General features: G+C 31.9%; 3 protein-coding genes across 6 annotated transcripts; 1 reads left to right on the top strand and 2 right to left on the bottom strand.

Moving 5' to 3' along the window:
* The first annotated feature begins 601 nt into the window (after positions 1-601).
* On the top strand, positions 602-4005 carry LOC119610413 (protein Cep78 homolog). 4 transcript variants are annotated; one of them, XM_037965595.1, is made up of 8 exons: positions 602-1125; positions 1188-1375; positions 1433-1609; positions 1673-1847; positions 1914-2361; positions 2428-2725; positions 3354-3766; positions 3840-4005. In XM_037965595.1, the coding sequence occupies exons 1-7, from the start codon at positions 840-842 to the stop codon at positions 3744-3746; spliced, it is 1965 nt and encodes a 654-aa protein (XP_037821523.1). In that variant the 5' UTR covers positions 602-839; the 3' UTR covers positions 3747-3766; positions 3840-4005. The 4 variants fall into 4 exon arrangements, with proteins under 4 accessions (XP_037821523.1, XP_037821524.1, XP_037821525.1 ...); XM_037965596.1 differs by having other exon boundaries at positions 603-1125; positions 3820-4005; XM_037965597.1 differs by having other exon boundaries at positions 603-1125; positions 3816-4005.
* A 375-nt stretch (positions 4006-4380) lies between these two features.
* On the bottom strand, positions 4381-5245 carry LOC119610412 (histone H4). Its single transcript, XM_037965592.1, has 3 exons — positions 5123-5245; positions 4823-5038; positions 4381-4730 (listed from the first exon to the last, which is right to left on the bottom strand). Exons 2-3 carry the CDS (start codon positions 5000-5002, stop codon positions 4599-4601), a joined length of 312 nt encoding a protein of 103 aa, XP_037821520.1. The 5' UTR covers positions 5003-5038; positions 5123-5245; the 3' UTR covers positions 4381-4598.
* Positions 5246-12670: 7425 nt separating this feature from the next.
* Positions 12671-18200, bottom strand: LOC119610406 (protein polybromo-1). Its single transcript, XM_037965580.1, has 3 exons — positions 16251-18200; positions 13905-16142; positions 12671-13839 (listed from the first exon to the last, which is right to left on the bottom strand). The coding sequence occupies exons 1-3, from the start codon at positions 18070-18072 to the stop codon at positions 12869-12871; spliced, it is 5031 nt and encodes a 1676-aa protein (XP_037821508.1). The 5' UTR covers positions 18073-18200; the 3' UTR covers positions 12671-12868.
* Between the last annotated feature and the right edge of the window lie 239 nt (positions 18201-18439).

Here is an 18439-nt window from a genome sequence, read left to right as displayed (position 1 = left end):
TTAATTTAACTACTATTTTTAATTCACAGAATTTCCTATTTAGTTTGAGAAATATGTACATATGTTGTTAAACATATTTGGTAATTTGTACAGTTTATTTGTTTTTAAAAACATTAAACTAAACTTTAGAACATGTACTTTAATTAGAGGGTAAATGTACTTTAAAACAAGTTGTACACATACAATGTACATTTTGGGTGACAAAATTTTGTTACAACACTTTAAAATTATGTTAAATTTCATAAGTTCTAGTAGATACTAATAAAATAACATAAATTGTTGAACTACTTACATAGTGTAGTTCAACATGTTTAAATAATAAAATAGAATTTAGTATGAGAAAGAAATATGAACTATAAATATTTCATTTTTGAAAATCAGGTCAATTTGTGACAATTTAACAGTTATGTTAATTTATAAAAATATATAGAATAAAATGGATCCGAATGTTCAACCAATCTGTTAGTATTTATTAGCAGAACTGAAAGTCTTACGTTAATGTTACTTCATTTTGATACGTTTTATAAATGTTTGTTGGATAATTTTAAGCCGAAATTTAATTTGAACGAACTACTTATAAACAATTAATAAATTTCAATAGCCTTTATTTTTTCTATCAGCTTCTTTCAAATAAAAATCAAAAAAATAGTCAATATTTTTTCATATTATTTTATTTTTCTAAAATATTATTCAACTCTAAACAAAATAATCCCTCAAGACTCAAGGATTAATTAATATTTATTTAACATTAAAATAACGAAATAAAAACCAAATAAATAACGCGTTTTTGACTTGTCAAAAAAATTCGCTACATTTTCAAAATATCGAGAGAAAAAAAAATGTTGAAAAACACTAATTTGGAATTACGTGATGTAACGAGTAGTGTTACTTGCAGCAAAAAATTAAATCGTTGCCGTTCTTTTCATTTTCGTTATTTGGAATTGTGTCGTGCGAAAAATCTTACTCCTCTAACCGAAATTCGTTCCAAGAATAATGCTACCTCAGTTTTGGATTTTTTCGGTGATAAATTAAATGTTAACGATTGGCTGTTGATAATGGAGGCTTTATACTATGATCAAGTTTTGCAGACATTGGGCATACGTATGCGCAAAACTTTTGGAATGGGTATTTTTTGAAGAAGTAAAATTTTGATAAAAATTTGTTTTAATAGTTTTAGTAATTTTCAGTTTTAGAACATTTGGATACTGAGAAAAAAGCAAAATTATTTCGTCAGAAATCGGTGCTTTATACAAAATTTATATTTTCCGGTGTAGTGGAGGCCATATCGAATTGCATTGAATTTAATAAGAATTTGAGAATTTTGAATCTAGAGGGATTACCTTTAAATGATAAATATGTAGAGTCAATAGCTAAGGTAAATAAGAGTAATAAAAATCTAGATTTAGAAGAGTTATTCTTTTAAATTCTCCAGGCGCTATCTATAAATGAAAGTATTAAAGAGCTTAGTTTTCAACGTTCTAATATTGGGGATAAAGGTTGTGAAGCCATTTGTTGTACCATGAAATATTTAGCCAATGTAGAAAAATTAAATTTATCAGAATGTGAACTTACCTCCAAGGGAGCCGAATATGTGGGCGAAATGATAAAGGTATTTCAAAATTTATATTTTAAGTATGAGCCTTTAAACTGACCATTTTTCAAAACATAAAAGATACAAAAAATTAGTCGTTATTCGGAGGGTTGGCAAAAGTCCTTAAGATATCGTGAGGTTGATCCCGAAACTATGCCCGGCTTACGTTCAATAGCCCTTTCACGTAACCCCCAAATAGGTGATGAAGGCATTAAGCCCATAGTAGAGGTTTTAAAAGAAGATGTATGGATAAAAGGTGGGTGCTTCAAAAGAGGGAGGAATTAATAAGTATCAAATTATGATTGTATTATTTTGTCTTAAGTCATCGACATGGAGAATTGTGGTTTAACTGATCGTGCTGCCAATCTAATATTGGACTGTTTGGAAATCAATAATTATATAAACGATTTTAATGTTAGCGGTAATACGGGCATTAGTAAATTTCTTTTGCGCAGCATACGTGAACAACTGGGCAAAGAAGATGAAGATCAAAAGTTGAGAGCGACTCAAGAGGAACTAGTGCCGGGCCCAAATGGTGTTCTAATCAAACGGAAAAAAGTTACGGTAGCGGCTTTAAAAGAGCAAATAAAAACTCTTGAGGAACAACTAGCCTTCGAGAGAGTTCTACGCAAAAAGGCCGAACAATTAAATGAAAAATTAAATCAACAGATAATGGCTTATGAACATCAATTGGAAAATAATCTCAATTCGAATATACCCGAAGGTTATGTTATGGTCAAAAATGAATCCCTACAATCGATTATTAAAGAGTAAGTTTTATCCTACAAATATAAATTAAAGGTTAAACATTTGTTTATCTTGTGACTCCCCCTTAGACGTAACGACTTTCAAAAGCTAGCAGCAGGAGTTGCTAGCAATGACTCTACGCCCCGTAATAATATAACCCTGGCTAAACAAACAAATCGTAAGGCTTCGGAAATGTCTAATCCCAGTGCTCCCCTTAATTCACCCTCTACTTTGAATACCCCTATGAGCCAGGCTGAACAACGTAAATCCTTAAAAGTTCGTAAAGTTAAGAGTGAAGTTAAATATACAGAATCTGGAGTCAAAGATTCTACTCGCAGTAAAAATAAAGAATCCAAATCAGATCATGAATTTTCAAATGAAACAGATGTAAGTTTTGAAAATGTATTGGCTAAAATAATTTCTGATATTTTATGCTCCTCCCATAATTTGGTTTCTAGAATCAAAGTAGAATTTTCATAATCTTGAATTTTAAAATTAAATAATTTTTTATTTTATTGTTTATATTTACAGTTAGTTTGTTTTATTGTATGTAGTATCAATTAATTTATGATTTTAATTATAAAATATTCGGAAATTTTTACTAAAATGTGAATGAATAACTGCGTAATTTGATTCCTGTGTTAACATATTCAACATTTATTTATTCCTACACATATATTTCTAGACAATAGAAAGCGATTTACTTTCGAATCGAATTACACAGTAGATTCTTGAATTGTTTATTTCTTTTTGTTATGAAGTTAAAAAAATTAAATTATAGGCCGAGAATAATTTTTAGAAATTCCAATTAAGTCGTAATTCAATTTCGATCTAAAAATTTTAGAATCAATTACATGTCCCTACATTTGCATTATAGACATAAACCATTTACCAAAACATAGTCCGTGATTTTTAATATAATTCAATTGCAAATTATTGAAATACTTGTAGAAGTTGTATACAATTTTAATATTTTAAAATAATATCACCATTTTTTCCACTCTTCTACTTACAGTTCCAATTGACTGCTATACATTTTGAAACTAATATTGGCGATTCGATGACCAACAATCCAATTAACAATAAAGAGAAAAAAGTTAGCCCCAAACCTCGTCAAAATAATTATGAAAATCTAACAAAAATTGAACTAGACGATTTGTCAATACCCCCAAGCACACGCAGTATGAGTAGTGACATACATTCAAGTGATTCGGATACTCTGCGTAATGACGGAGAATGTCAACCTTTAAAAGTTTTTATACGTCGAGCAAAACCAATGCCCCTGACTCCAATGCCTAAAGCACAAGTGGAAGAAGGCGAAACTGGTGGTTATCAGAATTTTGAGGCAAATTTAAATGCTTTATTGAGATCACCACGATCACTATTTCGGGGATTGTGTGATGATTGATGGATGAACAGCAAGAAAAGGTATTTTTTATAATATATTTTTTTTTTCAATTTTTAGGATTGACTCAAGATAGTTTATAAACTTTTTTCATAGTGGCTCAATCATTTTACAAAATTGTTGTTAGACTTCATATCGAATTTGTCTTTTTTTCCATACTATCCAGGGTTGAAATAGTAGTCTGCTACTTAAGCTTTTATATTTGTACACAATTGATTATGTAAATTAATAAACTAATGATATTTTTAAAAAACAAACTAAATATGTTATTGTTTGTTTAATGTAATACGTACACGACAAAGCCAATTTGCTGATCTTGCTCCAATCAATCTATACATACTTTGGTATATAACATTCAACAACTCTGCTAAATGGGTTTGTTTTGATACTCCACTAATACAAATCCCGAAATTTTATCTAAAACTAATTTAAACATTTGTAAAAACGTAATTTATCTAAAAATTTAAAAAAAATATAACAATATTTTGATCAATTGGAAAATGTGCCGCACATCTAAATTTTTGTTTTAATAAAAAAAACAAGATTTTCGAATAAAATTCTTTATTCTTTTATCATCATGATTATTAATACATATAGACAATGAAATACGTCATAAAATTCTTTCTTTAAAAGTTAATTATCAAGTCAAATAGATATTTTTAAGAATGTTGTGAAATTTTTCTGGAAAATTACATTAAGAATTGAAAAATGGAAACTACAGTTTTTTCTACATTTACAAATTGTGTCTGGTTATTGGAATACATATTTAAGGTTAACATTTTTAAGTTTTTATAATACTTGTCACCAAATTGTCTAATGCGACTAATAAAATTGTGTGTTAAGGTATTTAATTGTTTAACCACCAAAACCGTACAAAGTACGACCTTGACGCTTCAAAGCATAGACCACATCCATGGCGGTAACAGTTTTACGTTTAGCATGTTCGGTGTATGTAACAGCATCACGAATGACGTTTTCCAAAAAGACCTAAAGCGGAGACAAAAAAACAATAAATCAGTATATAGTAGTAAAGAAAAAAGTTTAAGGAAAAACTTAATTTTTCCTCTTCGATAACCAACTTTTAATACGCCACGAGTTTCTTCATAGATTAAACCCGAAATACGCTTTACACCACCACGACGGGCTAGACGACGTATGGCCGGCTTGGTAATACCCTGGATGTTATCACGAAGTACCTTACGATGACGCTTGGCACCACCTTTACCCAAACCTTTGCCACCTTTACCACGACCTGTCATTGTTTAAGTTTTTCTTGTTTTTTACGTTTGAAAGAGCTAAATTTCAAAGAAAATGTTTTAATTTATATTATAAATGTAATATTTTTTTCTTTGTTTAACAATTTATTAAAAATTTCTTACCTTCAGCTTATTTTAATGCAACTTGCAGTTAGCAAAAATGGCGACTAATTTGAACGTCGGCGGCGACTGCCACTAAATATGTCGGCGGCGGCTTAATCGACTGTAAGCCGGCTAAGTTTTCAACTACGTTTACCCAGCAAAAAAAGACGTGCAAAAAAAGTAGTAAATGCATGGGTTGAACTGATAATGAACTGGTTCATATTTAGGGGAAACATGCATGATTTTAACATTAGCGTGTCATTGGCATGCATGTGTTCGTATTTGGAAAAATAGTTCGTCATTTAAATGAGTTCTTATAACCAATGAATATTCGATGATTCTCAAGCGAATTTTCATTGGTGCACTATATTTATTTAAAAATGCATTAATAATGGTATTTCGATTTAGTTATCAATATTTAAATATTTTTTTTGCGTGATATTGATAAAAATAAAATAAGATAAAACATAACTAACTGATTTTTATTAGATTTAAATTCATGCAGAGGAAAAATACCCATTGTGTTTTAAAATCCGTTAAGCAGTCTTGTTTTTTTCCTTCTCTTATTAATGTTAAAATGGACTTAATATTACTAGGTAGGTAGGTACCTACAAAAACAAAAATCTAATAAAAAAATTAATGTCATTTTTAATATTTATTGTATGAAATGCACGTTTTCGTTAAATCTCCTAAGAGAATACCAAATTATAGTAAAATATTACAATTCCTATAGTGGAGTTACATGAGTGAATTTGGGTGCATTTTTCATGCCTTCACTGATGACAAATTTATTAGAATTTAGGCATGTATTTAAAACGCATTAAATAGAATACGTACAAAAGAAATCATGAAAATATCCCTTCTCTTTAACAACTTCAAATTTTTTTTGCTGGGTAGTTTTTAAATTTTCAACGATTTTAAATAAAAACGGAATCCGAGAGATCAGAAAGTGGGATTTTGGAAGCAAGGATCTGCCGATATCTAACCCTATCCTCCTCTAAATGTTCTTCAGTAAAATTTGAAGATTCTAGCTCTAATAGTTTCTCAGATATAAGAATTTTTCTATTTAATTCATATGGGAGCTCCAAGCCCCCCAGATGAAAGTCCGCCCTTTTTTCTCCAAAATGTTCAGATGAATATTAAAATTCTTCAGATGAATTCTAAAATTCTTGAAGAATTTAGTTCTATTAGTTTCCCCGAATTTTTGTATTTAATTCATATGGGAGGTTCCGCTCCCCTCATTGGTAGTCCCCCAATTTATTACCCAAATTGTTTACATGGATGTTAAAATTCTTTCAGAACAACATCATTTAAAGGGATCACAAAGAGATTGAAAAATATTCCAAAAGTTTCACTTTGAAAACAAACAAAACTCGCAACTCTAAAGGCAGACTATTCCTATTTTAGCGGTAATTTCTTTATGATTAAAATAAGTAAGAAGTAAGAGTTATATTCGGCAAATCATATGTCGTAAAAAAATAAATTTCGGAAGTGGAAGTGGTCATATACATATATATGGACTTTGATCATTAGATTAATAAGAACGTCAATGTGATTTTCGGATTAAATGTGGAATTGGGTCAATTATGGACAAAGTTCTCTATAATTTAAAGTATTTTTTTTTTAATTCTACCATAATTCTATCATAATGATAACTTTTGGAATGATGTATTAGCTATAAACTGATTTTCTGTAAGAGGGTTATATTGGCGGACTGATCCTCATAATTTTATTTTTCATAAATGTAGGTTTCGGTTCCTAAAAATATTTTTTTCGTCGACATTTGAAAGCCATTTATATGCGTTTAAGTCATTTTCTAAAGAAGATTTCATATACATATTTACATTACATATTTTCATTCCAACAAAAATTGTTTTATTATGGTATTATTAAGTACGTAGAAAACGTTAAAATCAATTATTGAAGGGGACATGGTCAATTATGGCCTATAGAGATTTCGATTGATATCAAGCCCTTTTTGCAAAATGGACGTAAGCGAGATAAATTTTCGTTCAATTAGGATAGGTACTGCGTGTTTAATTTTATGTTTATATATTCAATATTTTAAAAAATTCAAAAAGTACCAGTTAATGAACGAAAAATTACCAGAAATACTCCAGTTTAAATTTTCATTCACTCAAGTCCCTGATTGCTTAGTTTTATGTTTTTAGGTTCATTATAATAGAAAATTCAAATAGTACCAGTTGAAGAACGAAAAAGTATCAAAAAGTCCCGTTTTATTTGTTTTCACTTTCTCCATGCCCTACAGGTTTAATTTCATGTCTATAGGTTCAACATTATAGAAAATTCAAAAAATACCTTTTGAAGAACGAAAAAGTACCAAAAAGTCTCCCTTTTATATGTTATCACTTAATCCGGGCTGTACATTCCTAATTTCATGTTTCTAGGTTCAATATTATAAAAAATTCAAAAAGTACCAGTCGAAGAACGAAAAAGTACCAAAAAGTCCCTTTTTATATGTTATCACTTAATCCTAGCTGTACATTCTTAATTTCATGTTTCTAAGTCCAATATTATAAAAAATTCAAAAAGTACCAGTCGAAGAACAAAAAAGTACTAAAAAGTCCCTTTTTATAGATTATAATTTATTCCGGGCTCTACATATTTATTTTTATGTTTCTAGGTTTAATTTTATGGAAAACTCAAAAAGTACCAGTCGAAGTACGATAAAGTTCCCCTTTTATGTATTCTCATTTACTCCAGGCTCTAAGTGCTTAATTTCATGTTTCGAGGTTCAAATTTTGTAGCAAGCTCAAAAAGTGCCAGTCAAAGAACGAAAAAGTACCAAAAAGTGCAATTTTATAGATTCTCATTTACTCCGGACTCTACGTCCAAATTTCATGTTTCTATGTTCAATTTAATAGAAAACTCAAAAAGTACCTTTTGAAGAACGAAAAAGTACCAAAAAGTCCCCTTATAGGACCTCACTTAATCCGGGCTCTACATGCTTAATTTTCTTAACGTTTCTAGGTTCATTATTATACAAAAACTTAAAATGTACCTTTTGAAGAACCAAAAAGTCCCCTTTTACAGGTTCTCACTTAATCGGGGCTCTACATGCTTTCATGTTTCTAGGTTTAATATTATAGAAAATTCAAAAAGTTCCTTTTGAAGAACGAAAAAGTACCAAAAAGTCTACTTTCTTAATTACATGTTTCTAAGTTCTATGTCAAAAAAGTACCAGTCGTAGTACGATAGAGTACCAATAAGTCCCATTTTATAGATTCTCATTTACTCCGGACTCTACTTGCTTAATATCATGTTTCTAGGTTAAATTTTATAAAAAACTCAAAAAGTACCTTTATAGAACGAAACAGTTCCGAAAAGTCTCTTAATTATTAATTTCATGTTTCGATTTCAATATAGAAAACTCAAAAAGTACCAGTTGGAGAAAGAAAAAGTACCAAAAAAAATATCACTTGGTACCGGTGTTCCAAATAACACCCCATTAGCATGTTTAGTGTTTCTTGAATAAAATCAAATTTCCCGTTTTTACCCCTTTTGGTACTTTTTTCCTCCCCATTGACGAAATAAAAATTCTGTTCCAAAAAGTTGCAACATTGTATTGGGAGCCCGTTATTATGTATTCATATGTATAAGTTAATAAACCAAAAAAAATGTTTTAGAAAAAAGTACCAAAAATAGGTACAATTTTCACCCCTTAAACGTCCGAATATCCAAAAAGTACTAAATTCATATTTTTATTTTTTCGTCAAATTATGAAGGATTCAAAAATATTCTTTGAATGTTCTCTGGTTTAAAAGATACATGGGGTGCAAAAGAAATACCAAATTACAGTTTTTCCCGTTTATTCCCCAAAGGGGCCGAATTTGAAAAAATTACCGGACACCTGTCCGCTTTTTTTAAAATGAACGACGATAAGCTTAACTGTTTTTGTAACTTTTCTAGTTTAGGAGATTTGAGGTTACCGAATTTACGTTTTTACCCTTTTTTAACCCCCAAAAAATTCGAATTTCCAAAAATCCCTTCTTATTGGATACATTTGGTGGGAGACCAACCTCCTCCCCAAATTTCAGCTCTTTAGCTTCAACCGTTTAGGCTCTACGATGATGAATCAGTCAGTCAGTCAGTTACGTTAGAATTTTATATACGTATCCCAATAAGCACTCAAAAAATTAAAATTCAAGTGCTTGTGTTTTAATTGGAATTCAACTTAAATTCCAGCTTATTTTTCAAATATTTTTCAAGTAAAAAAATTTTGAAAAATATTTAAAGTTTTATTCAAACTTAATTTTTATTGTCAAAAAAAATTATTAATTTTGTGATTTTCCAAGATTTAAACCGTGAAAGCAAAAAACAATTAATAAAATAAAGTAAAAAATATAGATTAAAAAATACACCGTCGAAAGTTTCAATCAAAAATTATAGTAAGTGTCATAGTAAGAAGAATTAAATTAAATGCAGAAAAAATTGTTAATTTTTGCTCAACGCTCGCAAGACAACGACTCGATTCAAAATTAGCAAGTTAATCAAAATGTAAGTAATCTACCTCAAAATGAAACGCTTTTTCAAAACAACACCATCAACGAAGTAATGAATTGAAAATTAATTTAGCTAAAACTTCATATGCAATAAAAGAAGATTTTATTAAGATTGAGGCAAAAATTCAAGATTCAGAAGAAAATTTTGAGAAACTAGTATACCAGAATCAGTAGAAGATGATGTTACTAAACAGTTTTGTTGGCAAGGTTCCAAAGATAAATCGAGATAAAAAAATTTTTCAACTATGTTAGCAGTTAAAGGTACCTATTTATTTAAATTTGATATTTTGGATGTGGGATTTTCGACTAAATTTACAAATATTTCAGTTGCGTACCGCCAAAAATTTGCCGATCACAGCGAATCACAATTTGAAAAAGTAGTTATAACGTTTTTCCAGCAAGCAAAAAATCGACACGGCAAAAAACAAAGAAATCATTTTAATTTGTTGTAATATATTCTAAATGTTTCTAAACTTTACTTTACATTTTTACTTATAATTAATATTTGCAAACAATTAAAAGGCTTGTTTACATACATATACACATGTATGTATGTATATCATTGCATTATTTTAAGTAAATTTACTAAAAATTTTAATATTTAAATTTACATATTTTTTTTAGTAATATTTTGTTGTTAACATAATTTTGTGTTACATAAATATATGAAATAATTTAAATATTAAAAAATCAAGTTAATTTTATTTAGGAGTTTAGTAGAGTGGCATTAAAAATGCTTGAATAGCACTGTTTTTTTTACTTGAATTACCTTATACTTCAAAGGTTTGAATTAAGCTGTATTTCAAAGATGGAATTCAAGCATTTTTTCTATTTGAATTATAATTTAATTCAAGCCTTGAATTAAAGTGTAATAATACTAGAATGTTCGACTTGAATTCAAGTTTCCTTTTCATTGGAGAATGCTATTGAATTAAAGTGTAATGCAAGTGTATTTCAACCCTTGAAAATTGAATGTTTGACTGGAATTAAATTTGATTTACACTTTAATTCCACCAAAAATGCTTATTTAGATGTATATAGATTGTAGTGTTCGACTTGAATACAAGTTTCCTTTTCACTGGAGAATGCTATTGAATTAAAGTGTAATGAAAGTGTATTTCAACACTTGAAATTTGGATGTTTGACTGGAATTAAACTTGCTTTAAACTTTAATTCCAGCAAGAATGCTTATTTGGTATAGTGTGCCCAATAAGCATTTTTGCTGGAATTAAAGTGTAAATCAAATTTAATTCCAGTCAAACATTCAATTTTCAAGGGTTGAAATACACTTGCATTACACTTTAATTCAATAGCATTCTCCAATGAAAAGGAAACTTGAATTCAAGTCGAACATTCTAGTATTATTACACTTTAATTCAAGGCCTGAATTAAATTATAATTCAAATAGAAAAAATGCTTGAATTCCATCTTTGAAATACAGCTTAATTCAAACCTTTGAAGTATAAGGTAATTCAAGTAAAAAAAAACAGTGCTATTCAAGCATTTTTAATGCCACTCTACTAAACTCCTAAATAAAATTAACTTGATTTTTTAATATTTAAATTATTTCATATATTTATGTAACACAAAATTATGTTAACAACAAAATATTACTAAAAAAAATATGTAAATTTAAATATTAAAATTTTTAGTAAATTTACTTAAAATAATGCAATGATATACATACATACATGTGTATATGTATGTAAACAAGCCTTTTAATTGTTTGCAAATATTAATTATAAGTAAAAATGTAAAGTAAAGTTTAGAAACATTTAGAATATATTACAACAAATTAAAATGATTTCTTTGTTTTTTGCCGTGTCGATTTTTTGCTTGCTGGAAAAACGTTATAACTACTTTTTCAAATTGTGATTCGCTGTGATCGGCAAATTTTTGGCGGTACGCAACTGAAATATTTGTAAATTTAGTCGAAAATCCCACATCCAAAATATCAAATTTAAATAAATAGGTACCTTTAACTGCTAACATAGTTGAAAAATTTTTTTATCTCGATTTATCTTTGGAACCTTGCCAACAAAACTGTTTAGTAACATCATCTTCTACTGATTCTGGTATACTAGTTTCTCAAAATTTTCTTCTGAATCTTGAATTTTTGCCTCAATCTTAATAAAATCTTCTTTTATTGCATATGAAGTTTTAGCTAAATTAATTTTCAATTCATTACTTCGTTGATGGTGTTGTTTTGAAAAAGCGTTTCATTTTGAGGTAGATTACTTACATTTTGATTAACTTGCTAATTTTGAATCGAGTCGTTGTCTTGCGAGCGTTGAGCAAAAATTAATAATTTTTTCTGCATTTAATTTATTTCTTCTTACTATGACACTTACTATAATTTTTGATTGAAACTTTAGACGGTGTATTTTTTAATCTATATTTTTTACTTTATTTTATTAATTGTTTTTTGCTTTCACGGTTTAAATCTTGGAAAATCACAAAATTAATAATTTTTTTTGACAATAAAAATAAAGTTTGAATAAAACTTTAAATATTTTTCAACATTTTTTTACTTGAAAAATATTTGAAAAATAAGCTGGAATTTAAGTTGAATTCCAATTAAAACACAAGCACTTGAATTTTAATTTTTTGAGTGCTTATTGGGTGACAACTGATCTAAAGTCAACATAAAGCCCACAATGGTTAGTACCAATATTTTGCCCATTTGTAATAAATTCCTGAATCGGGCATCGCTATGTTATCTGAAGCGAGACTGAAATTCTTTACCTTTCTTTACCTATGTGACACTTTTTCTCCTTTGGACTCCACATTTTGTTCATGGGTCTAGTATGATAGACAATACTAAAAACTATAATAAGGTCCTAGGTAATATAAAGCATTCATTCTAAAATGCAGTCATCTGATGCCAGACACTCATACTAACCGGACTCATGACGAGTATACAATAAAAACCTCATAATATCTGGAGTCTAAAAATTTGCAAATCTTCAAATTCGATTTGGGTGGGACAAATACAGCACAATTACATAATATTAAAACTTTTCAGAAGTTCGTAAAATTAATTTTTAAACACTCAAAATTACACCATTTATTTATTTTTAATATTTATTACAAATAAATCATTAAATATCATTTATTCAAGTTAATTATATGTATTTTTGTGTAAGTAGAAAATTAACACTTAAATTATACACACATATCTAAATGTCCTTTTATAAAACACATTAAAAGTTATAGGTCAAATTTTGGAACCTACAGCGCCTGTTTAAAATGTATTAAAACTACGTTGAATTTGTAAAACATCATCCATCATGAAATTACGTAAATGGCAAAGAGCCTTTACAACGTCATCCTGATTGGTGGGAGCATATTTGCCCAACCATTGAGAGGGTAAGAGATTTTTGGGTTTTGTTACATCCATAGGGGTAACGGTAGACAAAGCCTTCTTCCAGTTCTTGGCATTTTGTGAATGCTGTTGATGGGTGGTGCCTTGCAGCGAAGTTATATACTTGATATAGGCCTCGGAGTGTAAGACACGTTGAGGTCTTGGAGGAACTGTTATAAACATGGGTTCGGGTGGTGGTCCCAGTACTTGTGAATACTGCATTTGAGCATTATAATCCATACCGCGCGGTGAGTGAGCATTTGTTGAACCACCGCCAGCACCAGCGTTTACTAACATTTGTCCATTAACGCCCATCGTTGTATTCATTTGTTGCGATAGTATGTTAGTCATTTTGGGTTTACGTGCTACATAATTTTTACTACGTTCATGTGGTAAAATATGTTTGCCCGGCTTGGATAAGTGCACCTCACGTACGTGCTTGATGAGACGTACAAGCGAGGGAAAGGCTTGCATGTTCTTTCTCATGCGTATACAATTGCGCCAGAGACAACAGTATTCCGAATCTGTTTGTTGGGCCGTACGTTGTACATGGCCAGTATTTTCGGCCAAACAATGTTCCATACAATCAAGGGAGTCTTCAAATTGGTAATCGCATTTATCCCACAGACATTCGAACGTCAAATTCGGTGACTGTTGATCCATGTTGGGACCCGGACTGGCACAATTCAAGGTCTCATCCATTAGCTCACGTCTAGCGGCTGTTTCTTCGTTTATGCGACAGGCCCGATCTTCCCAACTCTGTTTGACACTGGCTGGTAAATTCTTCCATTCATTGCCCACCATGCGGGAAATATCTCCAAATGAAGCTTCCGGATTAGCGGTACAAATGCCTATAAAAATAAAACAAACAAAAAAATAAAAACTAATTCCCTAAATTTATTTCCTAAATACCAACCTTTTCGTACTTCGCTCGAGTAGAGTATATACCCCGTAAGACTTTTCTTGGCGATTTTACTCTTTTTAGACGAAAGCGGTGTAGAGGATACCGAAGGTGCTGGAGATGATATTGTTGCTATGTCCGAACTGACTGATGGTGGATTGCCATCCATAGAATCTTCCATTATGCCCAAACTTTCATTGAAATCATTCTTACATTCCTTACCCGGTTTAATAGGCATTTTAAAGTAAAAGATTTCATCTTGTGCCACCTCCGGAGAATGTTGAAATTTGCGCAATGAATTGGGGGTGGAGAATTTACGTAAAGATTTTTTCAATTCATCATAGCTGGCTTCACATATGTACACATCACCCTCGGGGAATTCGGTAGGCCGGGAAGTAATATAATCTTGATATTCCAAAACGGCACAGCGGCCTACTACTGCTATAACCGGGCTAATTTCTTCCACTGTCGAGAGTAAAAGTTCTTGACGATAGAAAGGTTTGCCCATGGGAGGCTGTGTGGGCAATGGAGGTGTAATTTCAGTTGGCGTCAGTAGCCAAGGTCCCCGGAAATAGGATTTATTGTTTTGTTCCCATATTTGATGGATTTGTGCTATAGACTGTTTGCCCGTTTGCGTTGCTACATAAACAAAATCACCCGTCTTAACGACACCACTGCAAATGGTGTTGTATTGTTGATAGTAAACGGCATTGGGTTCAGCATTTGCGGGAGGATCACAGGGTACATTAGGCTTCTCTTTTTCAATCAATGCCTCCTGTAGTTTAAGTTCCTCCAATTCTCCTTTATGCTTTTCAATGCGTTCCTTAAATACAGACATAACCCGTTTAATATCTAGAGGCTTTTCGCGAGCCACAAATTTTACTGGATCATTTTCACGTACAAATGGCCAGTTCTTAAACTTTTGAAAAGATCTGGGGCGTACATTGTAACGAGACTCGCACACGTATACATCTTTATCGTCGAAATTTTCCGGTCTATACTTAATGTAATCTTTAATGTGCATAATGTAACATTTGCCCAATACCTTTTCCATGGGTATGGTTTGTGACATACTGCTCTTGAACACCTCCTTTTCTAGGAATTTTCTGGTTTGTACATGATAAGTTTCATGTGGCCTGAGAAATACGGCACCATGCATCATTTTCATATTATCCTCGGTAGTCCAAAGCCTTTCGATATAGGCAATGCTGGGTATTTTATTTTCATTGTGTTGATAATAAACAAAATCTCCAGGTGAAAAGACTTTTTGATTGATTACCATGCTTTCACCCTGCATGGCAGCCTTGTCCATTTCTACTTTATCATCTTGATCTTGTTCGGGTTCCTCTTGTGTCAACTTTTGTTGTCGTATTAATTCTACTTCAGACGTTAGTTTATCCAGAGAATAGTTCAGAGCGGTAGAACTGAGAGTGTCTTGGCAAATTTCATCTCGCTTTTTGATAAAGTATGATTGTAATTCTATAGAATCTTGAAAGACATCAGAATCTGTGCGTGACAGCTTGCGTGCTCTTTCCAAACAAGCAAATACATCCTCTTGAAAGATATCCAAACGTTTGTAGACACCTTTGTCTAATCTACGTTTCACCAAATCCAAAGAAATTCCACGTACTTTTGTCTCTCCTGGTTGTTCATCATATTCCGGCAATTCCAGTAATGAATCTGAATAACATCTGCCCGCCTCATCTTGATGATTATAAACAGAAGTAAACAAAGTTAATAGCAGCTCCTGAACAGCTAAACCTACATCGGGCACTGTGTCACGATCATTTCTTAAACTCTGTTTTAATTGTAACGTCAATTGCTGCAAAACTAAAGCATCTTTATAGATCTGAGAATCGGGTTCATTGTATTTGCACGCATTTTCCAGCATCAATAGGAAATCCGCCGCCAATTCATCGATAGTTTCATAGAGACTTTGTTTTAGTTTATTAAGAATTCTCTCCATATCCATGGGTTCCTTAATAATATCATAGTAATCGGGATATTCAGTTTTTGACGGCAGTTTGGTGAAAATCAATGAAAGTTGTCTCTTGCCTTTGGGTTCTTGATAGTCGCGTATCGTTTCGTAAAATTGCCATAATTTATCACTCATGGGTACAGCATTTGCTCGACGTCTGCCGGGTTTGTTAAGTTTTTGTAGTGGTTTCTTGATTTCATTGAGACCAGGGAATTCCTTAAGTTTTTCATTTAGAGCTTTTTCTAAAATGTTGGCATCTTCATAGATATTGGAGCCTGAAAACAAAGATTATGAAATGTAAAAATTAGATCAGTGTTTAACGAATTTGTTCTAATAATCTAAAATAAGATTTTCACGAATATTTCGCAAAAATAGCAACTTACCTTCCTCATTATACTGACGACAGTTGGCAAACATTAGCCTATAGTCGGCCACCACATCTTCCACGTCACGATATTTGTCAGCTCTTATATTGTGTTCAATTGTATTCATATCAATGGGATTTTGTATGATGTCATAATAATCTGGATAAATTTTTCGTGGTGGTTTCTCCATAAATAAATCGATGGGTTTGCGAGTACCCAATGAGAAATCCAGCAGATATTTGTGCAAAGCTAATACCTTTTTCTTCATATACGGCGTAATAGTCATACGCTGCACCTTGGGTGCATTGAGGGATGAATTCAATGAAGTGTTCGGGGTAGTATTGAGTCTTGGACGACCCTTTTTCTTCTTTTCCGGTTGCGGTTCGGTGGATGCCACGAGTACTGTTTGCTCAGCATCCTCAAGTTCCTCCTCCTCATCATCGTCTTCATCTTCTTCCATTTCACTGGTTTCTTGATCTAGTGTGTCCTCTACCAGTTTGGTGTTCATAAGTTTTAGCATGCGTACAGCATCCTTGTGGGTTCTGTGTGTTGGTGGAAAGGCCTTTTTAGCATTGTCCAGCATGAGATATAGATCAGCAGTCAAGTCACTGATATTGGCATATTCTCCTTTATTAAGTTTGTTATGAATTTGACTCATTGAAATGGGTCGTTTGATAAGCTCAAAATATTCTGGATGAAATCTGCGCACTGGCAACTTCCATAATGAAGTACCCAAAGGAGGTCCCGTGGCACCGGGATGTTCTGAATGACCAGGAGCGTTATACAAATGATCAAATAAAGCCCACATGGGACCTTCACCTTTACGGCTTGTTTCCTCATCATCTGAAGAGTCGGCCTCTTCTTTAAGAGCCGCTATAGCTGCACTGGATACCGACTTGTGACGTCTTACCATCTTTGCTTTACCCGTTTCTAGTTCCAGACGTTTTTGTGTAAACAGTTTCTTCAAAGCCTTGGCATCTTTGTAGATTTGTGAACCCGGTTCATTAAACTGACAAGCATTCTTGGTCATTTGCAACAAGTCTCTTTCCATTTCTTGCAGATTGGAATAGGCATTTGTTTGTATCTTGGTGGCTATTAATCTTAAGTCAATAGGATGTTCTATGACATCGTAGTAATCCGGATAAACTTTTTTCGACGGCAACAATAAAAACATTCTATGCAATGGACGATCGTTCATGGTATTATCCACAGAAGTCATTACTGTACCAAACAATTCTTCATAAACATTTACTTCATCGTCTTTGACATCTTCCTCGGCATTGCAAGTTAATCTTCTTCTGCCTCTACCCTTCGACTTGGGCTCATCATCTGTCGACATTATGCCCATGGATTCAAGCAATTTTTGCTTATTCGTCACCACATATTGCCACAATGTGACCGCATCCTGATGTTCTGTGGTGTCGGGCTTATAAAATGCTTTCGCATTATTCACCAACAATTCAAAATCTTGTACCAATTCATCTAAATCATCGTACATGTCAGTTTTAAGTTTCTGTTGTATTTTCAATAGATCTATGGGATTATTAACCACATCGTAATATGAAGGCTCTTGCCGGCGCTTGGGAGCTCTAATGAAAGTATCGCACAACATGGTGCCATCTTCTTTTTTCAGATTTCTTATAGAGTCATACAGACTCTGGCACATTTCTGTGGGATCTAATCTACGTTTCTTGCGTGCCGACATGGCTACCGTTGAAGTTGCTCCCGCTCCAGACGTCATCAATACCGGCGATTGTTCTGGCGTAGAGTCATCCATTTGTTGGGGATCGTCATCGTGTTTACTGCTTATCGAACTGGCTCTACGTTTACGGCTTAACATAATCAAAAGGAACAAACTAAAAAAAATAAATTAATTAAAGTTGTTCTTAAAATTTTCACAAATTCTTCACACAAAATTTTCACAGACGCTATTAAAAAATGAAGAAAAGCCAACATGAAATGCTGACTCTAAATATTTGACGGCGTTTTAAAATCAGCTATAAGCCGGCTAAGTTTTCTGTTGTAGTTTTTTATTTTTAAGCGATACGGCCACACATCAAATTTGTTTGATTCAAACGGTAAGTTTTTTGATTGTGTTAGTGAAAAAACTCACATGTATATATGCGGTGTGAGTTTTATTACTAACACAATCAAAAAACACCGTTTGAGTCAAACAATTTGATGTGTTTTTAATATCGACTAATCGA

The sequence above is a fragment of the Lucilia sericata genome, unplaced genomic scaffold (genome assembly GCF_015586225.1).
Source record: "Lucilia sericata isolate MDLA Ls3-8-SP2 unplaced genomic scaffold, ASM1558622v1 Contig001180F_arrow, whole genome shotgun sequence".
NCBI classification, from domain to species: Eukaryota; Metazoa; Arthropoda; class Insecta; order Diptera; family Calliphoridae; genus Lucilia; species Lucilia sericata.
The sequence above is the reverse complement of the archived record's forward strand: the minus strand, read 5'-3'. Positions and strand labels throughout refer to the sequence as shown.

Bases quoted from the DNA above. Each gene is read 5' to 3' on its own strand.
- LOC119610406 (XM_037965580.1), bottom strand. From the start codon at position 18,072: ATGTTAAGCCGTAAACGTAGAGCCAGTTCGATAAGCAGTAAACACGAT. The intron at 16,143-16,250 runs GTAAGTTGCTAT...CTTTGTTTTCAG, and splicing joins TCGTCAGTATAATGAGGAAG to GCTCCAATATCTATGAAGAT. The intron at 13,840-13,904 runs GTTGGTATTTAG...TTATTTTTATAG, and splicing joins CTCGAGCGAAGTACGAAAAG to GCATTTGTACCGCTAATCCG.
- LOC119610413 (XM_037965595.1), top strand. From the start codon at position 840: ATGTTGAAAAACACTAATTTGGAATTACGTGATGTAACGAGTAGTGTT. The intron at 1,376-1,432 runs GTAAATAAGAGT...TAAATTCTCCAG, and splicing joins ATGTAGAGTCAATAGCTAAG to GCGCTATCTATAAATGAAAG. The intron at 1,848-1,913 runs GTGGGTGCTTCA...TTTTGTCTTAAG, and splicing joins AGAAGATGTATGGATAAAAG to TCATCGACATGGAGAATTGT.
- LOC119610412 (XM_037965592.1), bottom strand. From the start codon at position 5,002: ATGACAGGTCGTGGTAAAGGTGGCAAAGGTTTGGGTAAAGGTGGTGCC. The intron at 4,731-4,822 runs GTTGGTTATCGA...TCTCCGCTTTAG, and splicing joins AAACTCGTGGCGTATTAAAA to GTCTTTTTGGAAAACGTCAT.